We start from the raw sequence: 14,029 nt of genomic DNA, 5'->3' as shown, positions 1-14,029 counted from the left end.
CCCAGGCTGTCCTTTGCTCCTACGTCAGTAAGCCTTGTGTGCCCGTGACCCTGAACATGGCATGCCAGGAACACCCAATAAGATTACCTGTCCCCTTTAGCACCCAAAAGGTCCATTCACCTTTCCACTGAGATCACAACAAAGTTTTGGTTTTGTCATTTTAATGTACAATAGAGCCAAATGCACATTAACAGCAACACAGAGATAAGATCTCTCTTTCTAAAACATATATAAAGGTGGCAGTGACATCAGGACAAAGTGCTGTAACACAGTCAAAATATTTCCAAAAATACGTTCTTTTACGTTTTAACAATACAAATTCTTACAGCCTGACTGTTACAATAGTTGTACAAAAAAACAACACAGCATTTGCAATTTTCTCCTAATAATCTCAATAATTAACGGGTACCACATTAAAAAGGACCAGAAGAGGAAGGCCGGATTATTGGGAGACGGCTTCTAACAGCTGGACTGGGCAGAATGGTCACGGTCAGAGTCCGGCCCCGTAGGAGAGCCCGGTGGGGGGGTGAGGCCCGTCTGATCACCCCTCACTCTGTACTGTGTGGGACGTCCTAGAAAGAGACACGGCAGGCATCAGTTAGCATGAAGTGGGCAAGGGAGTCCAATCAGCATGCAGGACAGCAGGGCCGCGGAACCGGGCTGACGTGCACACAACACTGAACATGCCACACCCAACAGTCCTGCACACACACTAACCTTCTCTTGGCAGGCCGCTCAGGCCAAAAACGCTAAAAAAATGATTCTGATGTTGACAAAGAGAAACAGAGAGAGGGACAACTTTTATTTAGCCGAGTGCGTATATGAGGGCAGAGTCTTGTTCAGACTACATGATTTTAAGACCGATTTGATTGCCAATCATCCATTTGTGTGGATGTGGTGAGAGACTTGTCATCCGCGAACATTTATCTAGTATGTATCTGGTTGAGTTGCCAACGAGTGCCAGCCAATAAGAGAAAAGGACATGAAATAACTGAAAAGGGTTTAAACAAGACCTAAACTCCCCATATAGGCCAATTCATTTCTTGACCCATATTTGTTCCTTTTAAGAAGGCTGTCTGGGAGACCTAATAGAGGAGTCAGGGTGAAAAGTCATGTTCTCACCCCCTGCACTACCACTGCCAGTCAGTCATGTAGTATGAACAATTTAGACCAAATCACACCAAAACGTTGTGAATCGTGAACTGTATAGTGATCCAACATCTTTGAAAGAGGTGGGTAGTCTGAACATGATCTGTATGTGCGGAGTAACTCACCTCCAAGTTCCCTCTAGCTTTCTTCAGAATCCCATGGGTCATCGACACTACCAAACACATCCAAAAGACTGTGGTTAATAATTAGAAACCCCATAATCATTCTAAGGGACCATTAAGATTTGCAGGATTAGATTAGTTTTAGATTCTTAGTTTTAGAAAAGTCTTTTTTTTTTCCATAAGGGGAAAAAAGACTTATAGACCCTGGTAAAGAGAAAAAGTCTAAGAACAAAAAATGCTAGGGCTAGAATCGACATCACATTACTCATCTGTATTTGTCATAGAGACCTGACAGACAATAATATTCTCAGCAATCCGCTCCTGTAACCCTTTTATCAGACCTCGTCAAGGGAAAGCGATGGGATGTACCAGAAAGATGTTCATATTAAGTCTCAAGAACAGAGGTCTCAAGTAAGCTATGAATATGTATATGTAATGATGCATTGCTTTGAACTGAAGACATGAATTGGAGATTTGGCTCACCAGTGTTTATTGACACTCTTAAATACATTTTCATCTAGTGAATTTGTCAGATTAACATTAGTAAGGCAGTGCTGGTTCACTGATCTACGGACTTAAGGGACTTGTAAGGTTATTGATGGATGTTCAAAAAGTGCAGAGAAAGTGGTGTTAAAGCTTAAAAAAAAAAAAAAGAAGTTTGAATCATATTAGCCAAGCTGGATTCTGAGAGGGTCATCTTTAGAAATATTAAATAAATGTACCAAACCTATGCCCACTTATATCCCAAACTGACAAAGTCCCACTAAGCAAAGCACCATCGCCACAAGCTTCTCCCGGGGTGCCTGTCATGGCTGCTCAACAAGGGTGATTGTTAAAAGCAGAGGACACATTTCGTTGTGTCACCGTGTGCTGTGCTGCAGTGCTTCACAATGACAATCATTTCACTTTCAATTAAAGTTGCTAACTTTCTCAACCCCCAATGCGGGACACTTTTTTTGCATAAATAATTTTTGCCAACGCCCATGATGCCCTGGGCCACAGACCATGTCAAAAACCAACTTTCTTTGCTGACTTCGCCAATATGCAATGTGTATGATGTGTGTGGACTGTGACGCACTGGCGGTGTCCTTTGAGAAAATGTTACAACCTTTTTAAAAAAGATGCTTCAGACTGGTTACTGACTGGTCTGACTTTTCAAGTATTAATACACTTCAAAAATGTGTGTGTCTTACACTGATCGATGATGAGCCTCTCCATGCCCTCTTTGAGCTGGTTGGTGGAGTGAAGCCGCCTGACCGCTCCACTCAGCACTGACTCCTGCTGCAGCAGCCGGCTCTTCAGACGGGAGATTTCATTCCTCAACAGCTCATCCTACGAGAGAGACAAGCATTTAAACACCCCATAACAAACACACAAATACAGCATGACCAGACAACTATACAGTCCCTGACAAAAGTCTTGTCGCTTAACTATTTTGTAAAAATACCTGCTATTAACCTGAATTTAAATTAATCAATTGGTGTTCGAAATAGCTCATATTGAAAGCTAAAACCCAACCAAATGATGTTTATTGCATTGAAAAAAAAGATTTATCATTTAATCAAGACAGAAAGGTCAAATTTTGGCAAGACTTCCATGAGCTTGAAGGACTGCATCCATGCGGTTTGGCAAAGATTCATACAATTTATTGATGAAGTCATCAGGAATAGCAAAGAAAGCAGTCTTGCATGCCTCCCAGAGTTCATCAATATTCTTTGGTTTCGTCTTCCATGCTTCCTCTTTCATCCTACCCCACACATGCTCAATGATGTTCATGTCTGGTGACTGGGCTGGCCAATCCTGGAGCACCTTCAGGAACTTTGATGTGGAGATGGAAGTATGTGATGGAGCACCATCCTGCTGCAGAATTTGACTTCTTTTATGGTTGGGAATATAAAATGTTGCTAAGATTTCTTGGTATTTCAGACTATTGATGTTGCCTTCTACCCTGCAGATCTCTCGCACACCCCCATACTGGATGTAACCCCAGACCATGATTTTTCCGCCACCAAACTTCACTGTTTTCTGGGTGAATCTCAGATCCATGCGGGCTCCAGTAGGTCTCCTGCAATATTTGCGGCAACTGTGGTGTAATTCAACAGAAGATTCACCTGAAAAATCCACCTTCTGCCACTTTTCCAGAGTCCATCCTTTTAGCAGACTGTGGGCCTTGGCAAAGACCACACACAGTTTTTCCAATTGTATTTTGTTTAGTGGTGGCTTCTGGGCACTGATTCGACCATCGAGACAGAATCCGACAAACTGTTCTGGTTGACACAGGGACTTCAGGTGACCAGGTCTCGTGGAGCTCTGTTGCAGTGGAACATGGGCTGGCCTTGGATTTTCGAGCCAACAAACGGTCCTCTCGAGCAGTTGTCTTGCGGGGTCTGCCTGACCTGGGCTTGTCAAAAACGTCTCCAGTCTCTTCAAATCTTTTTTTTATCCTCTGTACTTGACGCTGAGACACATTGAAGGTGTCTGCCACATCAGCAGTGGATCTTCAGCCTCTTGGTAATCAACACTTTAGTCTCAGGGTGAATCTTTGGCATGTTTGCAGAGGTCTAGTTGCAGTTGATGTGAAGGTCTAGTGTACTGGGCTTCTTTTTATACACACAAGACACCTGATTGATCCGTTATTAATCACAGGTGAAGCTCATATGACACGCCGATAACACTTATGTCTTTGCAAAAATTGACTTTACCAAGCTTTGCATATTACAATTACACTTTTTGACATTATTGAAACATTATTACAAAAGATGTTGGAAATAAAATGAGCCATTTCTTATAAAAAATCTTGATTAGAAATATATTTCAGTGGCACTTGAGGTCAATTTGTACACAAGTGACAAGGCTTTTGTGAGGGACTGTAGTTAAATGGAAATTGTGTGTGCTCTGGTGTGTTGTGTGCGTGTGTATGTGTACCTGAGGGGCACGTGCATCAGTAGGGAGGGTGACTTTCCAGAAGAGTTTGAGGAGTCTACTTGCCTCCTCCAACACTTGATGCATACTACTCACACTGGCAGAGAGTGTCATACACTGGGCCTGTATATGTATACATTCAAACATAGGCACAAATGAATGATACAAACACATGTGTACGTGTGATATATACAGAACTGAGCGTATGTAACGCCTCATTCCTTATTATTTTGCTTTGGAAAAAGCCATTCCCTGACATTATTCTTTTTTGCTTTTTTTTTGTCTTAGTGGTCCCCTAATATCCCCATGTAATGAGATTTCCCCAGGGTGCGTGTGTAGCTTTAAAGGAGAGAGGCTAATAATGAGGCTAATGAGCTTTAGGGAAACTGGCTGATGTTGCCCAAATAACACAACTTGGCGGGAAATCAGTGGCAACTTATCAAATTTGAAACCTGAAAAACATGGTCAGATTTAGATTCACCATACAATACCAAATATTGACTTGAAATATAATATACAGTATGTGTGTGTGTGTGTGTGTGTGTGTGTGTATATACATATAAATAAAAATACATGATGATGGTACATAAGGCAATAATTCACAGTGGCCAATTTGACATCTTTCAAGCAAAATGTGAAGAAATTAGTGGAAGAAATGTGAAGAAATTAGTGGTTGCCACAGACTTTTATATAGTACTGTACATGCAGGGCAGAGTGTTGGAGGTTTACCATGCTGCAGTCCCTTGTGTGTGCCTCCATTTGTTGAATGAGTGTGTGTGCATGTGTGAGGTGTGTGCGCAGGGCAGTGTAGTCTTCAGTAAGGCCAAGGACGTGTTGACCCTTCCGTGCAGCAAATACACGATGGCCAGGAACCAGTCGAGATGGGGGTGGAGAGCCACTGCCAACTGAGCTTCCACTCTCTAGAACAGACGTATATACATTGCTTTATTATTATATACATAATAATAAATGGAACACTTAAACAACACAATGTTACTCCAAGTCAATCACACTTCTGTGAAATTAACCTGTCCAACTAGGAAGCAACACTGATTAACAATCAATTTCACATGCTGTTGTGTAAATGGAACAGACAACAAGTAGAAATGATGAACAGACAACAAGTAGCAATTAGCCAGACATCCCCAATAAAGGCGTGGTCCTGCAGACCACAGACCACTTCTCAGTTCCTATGCTTTCTGGCTGATGTTTTGGTCACTTTTGAATGCTGGTGGTGATTTCAGTCTAGGGGCTGCATGAGATGGAGTCTACAACCACACGAGTGGCTCAGGTAGTGCAGCTCATCCAGGACGGCACATCGATGCGAGCTGTGGCAAGAAGTCAGTTTGCTGTCAGTCAGTGTAGTGTCCAGAGCACGGATGCGCTACCAGAAGACAGGCCAGTACATCAGGAGACGTGGAGGAGGTCGTTGGAGGGCAGCAACCCAGCAGCAGGACCACTACCTCCTTTGTACAAGGAAAACCTGGAGTTTTTTTGTAAACAAAATTGACAAATTCGCCACTGGCACCCTGTGCTCTTCACAGATGAAAGCAGGTTCACATTGAGCACATGTGACAGACATGACAGAGTCTGGAGACGCTGTGGAGAACCTTCTGCTGCTTGCAACATCCTCCAACATGACCATTTTGGCACTGGGTCAGTAATGGTAAGGGGGGGCATTTTGGGGAGCCGCACAGCCCTTCATGTGCTCGCCAGAGGTAGCCTGACTACCATTAGAGTCTTGTTCTCAGCACATTTAATTATGTAAAGAACAAAGTATTTAATAAGAATATTTCAATGTATTTCAGGATGTCTTATTTTTGAGCAGTCTACATAAATATTATAAGAACACTATGATTTCTGAATATTATATAAAAAAATTAAATAAGTCCAAATTTCACCAAGCACATTGTGACCCCAATGCTTGCCATTGGTTGAGTTAGCATTAACATGCTAGTATTCTAGGTTGCACAACTGTCAATAGATGGGTAACAGTAGCCTTGTGGGTAAGGAACTCGCTTGTAAACAAGATGACCACAAATAATGTGTGACCATAAAAAAAAAAAAAAAAAGTGAAGTGATTGTCACATGTGATACACAGCAGCACAGCACATGATGCACACAGTGAAATTTGTCCTCTGCATTTAACCCATCACCCTGAGTGGGCAGTGGGCAGCCATGACAGGCGCCCGGGGAGCAGTGTGTGGGGACGGTGCTTTGCTCAGTGGCACCTCAGTGGCACCTTGGCAGATGAGGATTTGAACCAGCAACCTTCTGATTACGGGGCCGCTTCCTTAACCGCTAGGCCACCACTGCCCCATTAACAGCTAATTAGCTTTTTAAAATACAATTCTTTTGTTTGCTCTTACCTCAAAACAAGCTAACTACCAGATAGGGTATTGTTCCATAGTGGGATGTGGCTTACATGCTTTTTATAAAGAGTCACATTTTTTAGCGTTTACATTTGAGTACATTTTAATATTTTGGCTACAGTTGATCAGCATAATTGTCTTTGGTAGCCTGCCTACATCCAAACATCTGTCTCACTCCCCACACACAACTTCATTTACTGTACATAACCCGGAACAGAGATACAGACAATGATGCTACTGTACCATATACATCATGAGTGGCTTCTGTGTGGGATGGTGGATGCAGTAAATCAGGTCTCCCACTCTCATCTGAAGCACAAACCCATAAAAAAGGATTTCAAACATTTATTGTGTATTTGTTGGTTTTACGTAGCTCATAGTGTGTGTCTGGGTGTGTATAAACCTGTGTGCAAAAGGTAGTTGATGTTGATAGTGTGGTTTCGGATGCTTCTCTCTAGCTGTTCTCTGAGGATCCTGACCTCGTTGAGCAGTGCTGATAAATCTACAGCAGTACCAGGTCTCTGCTCTCCTGTGCCTAAATAATACAAAAACATAAATACCCATAGACACTAACAAGCACAACAAGTGTGCGTCACAACACATTATGTCACTCTGTTGACATTAACACCCAGTACAGACCTGACATTCACATGCATTTGGTCTCAAGATAAGACTGTTTAACAGTAACTAGATGGAGATGCAAAATCATTCCCATATTTTTTAGCTTTACCTGTGGTATTGGTGTTCCTGATATGATCATGTAACTGAAGTTCAACTCTGAGAGACTGGAGAAGCTGCTGACTGTCAGTGAAATGCTGCTTCTGTTGCCTCAGTTCATCTTGCAACCTACAGATACACAAACACAAGAAATATTTCACACAGAACACACATTAAGAACATTGGTAGCAATATAATTATCTTGCGTATTACGCACAACTATACTGCTACTATACCTTACATTCAATGTAAGTATCAGTCTGAATAATAGCGGTCAAATGCAACATATAGCTTAAATTTTTCCTTCAATAAATCATGCTTCTACCATAGGGACGCAAGGGTTTGATATCACTGCAGCATGACTGAACATCACAACGTGGGATTGTATTCAAATTGTAGTCAAGGTGTTGAGTTGTTCTGATAAAATAAGGATCCACAACAGGTTCCACTGGTAACATCTTTTAGGCCCTGTTTTCTCTGAACCAGTAAAATTTCTGTCTGATCTGGTGTTTCAGGGGTTCATTTCTATTTTCCGCGTCTCTATGTGGACAACAGAGGGTTTTTTTTTTGTGAAAGCGCTGCTGTATTAGAGTCACGTAACTCACCAGGGGACGCCCTGGCAAGGTGGAAGCAGATGAGTTTCACAATTTAAACCAGCACCAGCTGGAAATTCATCTCTCAGTCATCCAGTTCACATCAACAGTGACTCAACTCGACTCAATCTCAGCTATATGAAGCCGCTTTCAGACCAAACGTGGCGTGTGATGTACAAGGATGCACCGAAAACACATTTTAGAGAAAATCCTTTTTTTTGTGACCATACCCTCACAAAATTCACCATTTGGATTTGTTTCGTAAAAATTCAAGAGGCGAGCATTTCAGCTGAAAACGGAACCTTCATCAGCCAGCTACTGCTCCTCATCATTACAACCCAACTAAGCACAATTACGCATGTACTGAACAAGCTATTAGCGACACCCGATACCAACATCAATTACTGACACCTGATAAAATAATGAGGTGCTCCGCCAGAGCAGAGATGACCTGTGTGTTACTAGCTTACGAAGATGAGTGTGTTACCTGTGCACGTTTTCCTGAAGGCGAGTGTGTTCTCTGCGACTGCGCTCCAGTTTTGCCGTTCTTCTGGCCAGAGCCTCACGAAGACGCTCGTTCTCCTTTTGCTTATCTGCACTCGCACACACATAATAATCAATAGCAGGTTTAAAGATTCCTGTATCCTACATTTCATTCTAGCTAATGTGTGTGTGTATTGTGTGTGTTTGAGGAAGTTCACCTCTGCTGTCCTGGTTCAGCTGCTCTCTGAGCGTGTGGTTGTGAGACCACAGCTTGCGGACCTCACTGGCCAGTTGACCCTGCTCCTCCAGACCAGCGATGAAGATATTCGTACCCCCTGCAGAGTGAGAGGCAGCGAGAGAGGCACAGTGATGAAGCTACCCTTTTTATTTTACATTAACCCAGAACTTCCACGCGTGGACATGACCGTGTCTAAATTTTATATGAAAGTGATTGTGAAACACTGCAGAACAGCACAGGTGCACACATCGAGATGTGTCCTCTGCTTTTAACCCTCACCCTTAGTAAGCAGCGGTTCCTTAACCGCTAGGCCACCACTGTCCCAAAATTTAGGTCAAAACAGAGCTCCCAAAAATATTGAGAGCTTGTTGACGCCCCTCTCCACGGAAGTCTTTGGTAAATGGTGAAAGATTTGTGAACAGAAGCCCAAGCTACAATGGTGAATATCATGGTGAAGACCAATTTTCTGGATACATTAAGTCAGGATTGAATCTCTGATGGTTGGAGCTACTTTTATTTTCCATTTCAGTCTTAAAACCATCTTGCTGTGTTTTATTTTCGGTTTGTTGTTGTATATGTGCACGTGTGTACCTGGATCTCTCTCTGCCTCCAGCAGTCTTCTCTCTAGCTGCTCTCTCAGTTTCTCATTCGTTCGTATTGTTTCCTCCAGGCGCAGACGGAGTGTTCTGAGCTCCTGCAGATGCTCCGCTAAAAGTTCTGAGGGAAAGTAGTGTAAACGCAGACCAGTAAATATAAAACAGTACTCCAGGCAGCACCAATCATGGTGAAGACAACCACACACCCATTCAAATCCGCCAGTACCTGTGCTGATGGTTCCACCAGCCGTGTCATGTCGTGCTGCCTCAGGTTGTGAGCTGGACCTGGATTCTTGTGAATTCTGAGTGAAGATGTTCTTGTGAAGGTCCAGTTCACTGCGTAGCATGGCATTGAGCTCCTCACTGCACCTCAGCTGCTCCATAAGTCGGCTGTTCTCCCGGCGCAGGGACCAAAGTTTCCCCTCTGTTCCTCCAGAATCCCCTCTGTCTGGAGATGCTACGCCATTAGCCAGCTTCGCGCCTGCCAAGAGGTGAAAATCACAAAAGTAAGACTTAACCACAGCAAATGAACTCGAGTTCGTATACCAGAGCTGAAAGAAACATCAGAGGGGCTCAGACACAAATGTGCATTTGTACCTTCATCTCTGTGGGCTTTTACTGCTTTCTTCCACCTGCTGCGATAGCCTCCAGGCTGAACCCCAACCCCCTCAACTCCCTCCATCAGGTCACCACCAGACCAGACCAGGACTGAACTAATGGGATGTTCTGAGACTCTACCACAGACTGAGCTGGTGCTGACTAGAAAGAACACTGACACACAGCGATGCCAGAAGCACCAAAAACTAAAAAAAACTGAGATAAAATGAATGGTAATAATATCAAAAGCCTAACGCGGAGAAAACATTCAAGAAATCATTTCAAACCTGTCACCACAGCTAATCCATCAGTCTAGCCTGTCAGTGTCAATGGTTCTATCTGTTACTCTCCACATGCTCGTCAATGTTCTGAGGAAAAGAGCATTTAGGCTAGCAGTCTCTCTGTATCACTCGTTTAAACACACACACACACACACACACACACACACACACACACACACACACACACACACACACACAGAGACCCACGTAGAGGAATTAAATCTGATAGGCCTGGTGAATAATGTATTCCTACGAAGTGGAAATGGGACACCAGCCTGCTGTCCAGAATTTCAACCCACACACACATGTGCACACACATACGCACTTCAGGTAAGTACTAGTATTAAGATGAAAACAAGAGTCTTTACAGGGGGTTGGATATTGTCCCATCAATATCAAGAAACTCCTCCACAAGCTTCTGACCTCCACATGACTGACACAGACTCACACAGAATGTAACACAAACAGCAAGTTCCTCCTTTCTTTCTATTTTAGCTAGTGATTACAGATTAAAGTTATCAGGTTTTGCTGAAGCAAGTACTCAGGGTAGAATATAATACAATTGTTTCCCTCCTGATCAAAAATATTATTATAAAAATACCCATGAATTACATCTAAAAATATGTTTCTGGATAAGGCGGGAAAAGCCTAAAATTTTTCTGTTGGGCTTTCTTAGTAATAATCAATATTGAGACCTTTAATTATTTAATAGTCAGCAGCAAATAGGCAATCTCAGCATTTTGACCCTGTATGACCATGAACAGTCCGCCCTGCATGTGTAACTGTAGAATGTACCTGGAAAGCCTTTATAGCCACCGGGGGGGCTGTGGTGATGGGTTGCTGTTATGTTGCCATTGGACACTGAGCCCTGTGGGCTTCTGGGAGATTTCACTCTGAGCTGGTCCTGCAGGGACTGAATGAGACGGGACTTCTGCTGCAGCTCAGAGCACACACTATGGAGAGAGAGAGAGAGAGAGAGAGAGAGCACTCAGACAGACACACTCATATTAATAAAAGTGAAAGTATGAGAGGGTGAAACACACAAAATCAGATGTTTGTGAGAACTGAGATGTGCCACAGTTTTTTTCTTGCTGGGCAAAATGAATTTCAATTGAGCATCTCAATGGCTACTTCCAAGCAGTTTCTTTGTAGCATTTTTGTATATGGATACTAATGAACTATTGTACTTTTGGGGAAGTGTATTAATCTGGTATAATCAGGTATAGAGGTTGGGCTGGGCTCTAATGGGCCAAGGGAATAATTTCACGTACATGCCTTTTCTATAATTTTCATAAGGACAATGGAGTGTGCAACAGCTCAGCCTAGATGAAGTCATGTGATTCTACCCTTAGGAAATGGAGTCCAGCAAAAATTCTGACATGAAAATAGTGAGACTGAGGCAAGCACACTGCAAATACACACACACACACACACCCAGGTAAACACACTCACAGGTCAAGCTGAAGTCGTGTGTTTTGGGCCAACCTCTGGTTCTGCTGTGCCAGATAATTGAGTTGGTGCTGATGCTGCTCCCTTTCCCTTTCCAGCTGAGAGCGCAGGCACTGTGCACTCGCACACTCTAACATGCACTCACTGAACAGCCAAATCACAACCCTTTTATAACCACTTTTTACACCAACACATTGTAACACTCATAATATGGTAAATGTTCATCACAATCAATAATGTAACTGATCTATCATAGCCTTTAGGAGATTTTCTGCAGGTTTCAAGAAATGTAAAAAGTAGAAAGGATGTAAACGAACATCCTCGAAGTAAATAAATGATAATAAATGTACCAACATTTACCAGACTGGAACAGTATGTTTTTATTTGCTATTATGTGACTGGCATTTTGTTACAGGGTGCTAAATCCAGGTAACTTTACAATACTGGGTATGAGCCTTTGCTAATTTTTATATGCAACTCATGTGTCTTTACCGACTAGCACACAAAGTCAGGACTAACACATACTAAACACGCACTAATTCATACTAATTTGTCGCACAAGACAATCCACCTTAGAGTACCTTAGAGTACAATTATATATGGTTGTAAAATCTATGTCAGATATTAGTTCCACCAAAGTAAAGAATACATAGAAATGTATTAAATAAATTCTAGAACATACAATGTAAATGTTTTTAAGATGTTCAATTCAGATTTTGACCACGGAAATCCTACTTCCGGTTAAGTGTGTATGAACAAATGTATCTCACCTGTGAGGTAAGGATATGTCGGACCCCTCTTCTTTATGCAGTGTATCGCCTGAAATGAGAGGATGATGGGAGACCTTGCTGTAAGGAACAGCCTTCGACATTAAAAGCCACTGATCTGTACCTGGCTGTGTGTGTGTGTGTGTGTGTGTGTGTGTGTGTGTGTGTGAGAAACACCTGACTGTAGCAGCTCCAGCAGCTCTAAACTGTGGTCCAGGCTTTGCTGAATGTGCTCGCCCAGGACAGGCTGATGCTGCTGGGTAGCTTGCACCAAATCCTCCAGGGCCCCTCTGAGATCCAGCAGCACTCGCCTCTGCTCTGCTCCCAGAACCCCGCTCACACGGATCTGCTGCCTCAACTCACACAATTCACGAGCCTGAGACTGTACCAGAGACTCAATCCTTCAGGAAGACAGAAACAGAGCTTAGAAAATACAGACACATCATATTGAACATGTGAAAATGTTAGAATGAAGAGTGATGGTACATTAGTTCTTGCTTACAGCTAAAGCAGTGACAGTAATGTTTATGCTTTTAGGGGGTAATAAACCTGGAGGGTGAAGCTGATTGGCTGCGGAGTGGCAGGCTAGCACTCCTGTTGAGTGTTCTCTCTCTCTCCAGCTCTCTGGTCATCTCTTTCTTATCCTCCACCTCTACCTGGACTCTATCTCGCTCTCTCACAGAAAGCGGTGACTTCTGCAGAAGCCCTTGGAGGTGCTGGATGACCTTCTGCTGGCTCTCAACTTGACTCCTGAGCTGTGCAAGCTGCTGCCTAAGCAGAGCAGCATCAGCGGCAGGGTCACTGAGGTCAGAAGGCCGTGGAGTCAGGCTGAGACCAGGAGAACTGGGATAGGAAGGGCTGGAGGGTGTGGTGTCCAACACAACATCTGCATCTGACCAAAGAAATACACATACAGCATTACTGGCTGAAAATACATTGCACATCTTCAACTTCTGAGAAAATTGCACATACGCCTCACACACATGCTTGTGAGCTCACCCAAACACTGAGCAGGAGAAGAATTATTACATACAGCAGTCCTGTTCATGCACGAGTCAAAACATGAGTGATTGTCCAATCAGAAGCTTCTAAACTGATCATATCTTGTTAGTGAGCCAATCAGCTTTCAGCATGCTGGTGAAACCTCAGGCTCCATGCAAAGCCTGACAGCCTGCCACTGCTGGTACGGTCTTTCCAGAGGTAACGCTGTGTACCTGTGCTGCTGGCCTCCTGCTCACTGCGACCACTGGTCTCATAGCCCTGGTCCTGAACCTTCTCCTCCCCAACTGTGGAGGGAGCTATGAGCAACATTGACAATTAGAGAGAGCCGGTTGGACTTCCTCGCTCCCAGTTCTCCGTTTTGTTTTTTATTCTCCAATAAAGTCCCAAAATAAGAAAATAAGCATCTATTTCTCATTAAAAATAAAGTGTCAATAAATAAACAAATCCAGCTCTGAGGCCTACACGGATATTACATAATTGAATAGAAAAAAATTCTCTTCAGAATTCAGAGAAGGCCATAACTACAACACAAACTAATTAATAGGTGAGAATCTAACCCATATATAACCCATGACAAATCATTTTTAAAATACACAGTATGATATGCAGTGAAATGCTTGTGAGACTGCTATTGTCCTCAATATTACAAATATGGCAAATATTGAAGTATTACAAATATGTAAATATTGGAAATATAAACAAATATTACAAATGTATGTTTTTAAACATAAATTATATGTA

The 14,029-nt window shown here is 42.8% G+C and overlaps 1 protein-coding gene and 1 pseudogene across 6 annotated transcripts in view; both read right to left on the bottom strand.

The window, feature by feature from the left end:
• Positions 1-144: 144 nt before the first annotated feature.
• Positions 145-14,029, bottom strand: part of cdk5rap2 (CDK5 regulatory subunit associated protein 2) — a 33,092-nt gene continuing 19,207 nt past the window's right edge. For 3 of the 6 annotated variants that reach the window (XM_028974609.1, XM_028974615.1, XM_028974610.1), the window contains 19 exons: positions 13,501-13,584; positions 12,836-13,178; positions 12,464-12,687; positions 12,290-12,338; positions 11,523-11,663; positions 10,866-11,023; positions 9,419-9,673; positions 9,188-9,313; positions 8,577-8,693; positions 8,363-8,468; positions 7,296-7,411; positions 6,969-7,100; positions 6,809-6,874; positions 4,923-5,113; positions 4,197-4,316; positions 2,465-2,603; positions 1,275-1,321; positions 718-763; positions 145-572 (listed from right to left, as the gene is read on the bottom strand). In XM_028974609.1, the coding sequence (XP_028830442.1) occupies positions 460-572; positions 718-763; positions 1,275-1,321; positions 2,465-2,603; positions 4,197-4,316; positions 4,923-5,113; positions 6,809-6,874; positions 6,969-7,100; positions 7,296-7,411; positions 8,363-8,468; positions 8,577-8,693; positions 9,188-9,313; positions 9,419-9,673; positions 10,866-11,023; positions 11,523-11,663; positions 12,290-12,338; positions 12,464-12,687; positions 12,836-13,178; positions 13,501-13,584 (2,573 nt within the window). In that variant the 3' untranslated portion in view covers positions 145-459. The remainder of the gene's footprint in view (positions 573-717; positions 764-1,274; positions 1,322-2,464; positions 2,604-4,196; positions 4,317-4,922; positions 5,114-6,808; positions 6,875-6,968; positions 7,101-7,295; positions 7,412-8,362; positions 8,469-8,576; positions 8,694-9,187; positions 9,314-9,418; positions 9,674-10,865; positions 11,024-11,522; positions 11,664-12,289; positions 12,339-12,463; positions 12,688-12,835; positions 13,179-13,500; positions 13,585-14,029) is intronic. The other 3 variants (XM_028974612.1, XM_028974613.1, XM_028974611.1) reach the window with 3 other exon arrangements.
• LOC114787222 (uncharacterized) lies at positions 8,923-9,030 on the bottom strand (annotated as a pseudogene).

Source organism: Denticeps clupeoides, chromosome 3, assembly GCF_900700375.1.
Source record: "Denticeps clupeoides chromosome 3, fDenClu1.1, whole genome shotgun sequence".
Classification (NCBI taxonomy): Eukaryota; Metazoa; Chordata; class Actinopteri; order Clupeiformes; family Denticipitidae; genus Denticeps; species Denticeps clupeoides.
This window is presented reverse-complemented; position numbering and strand designations above follow the sequence as displayed.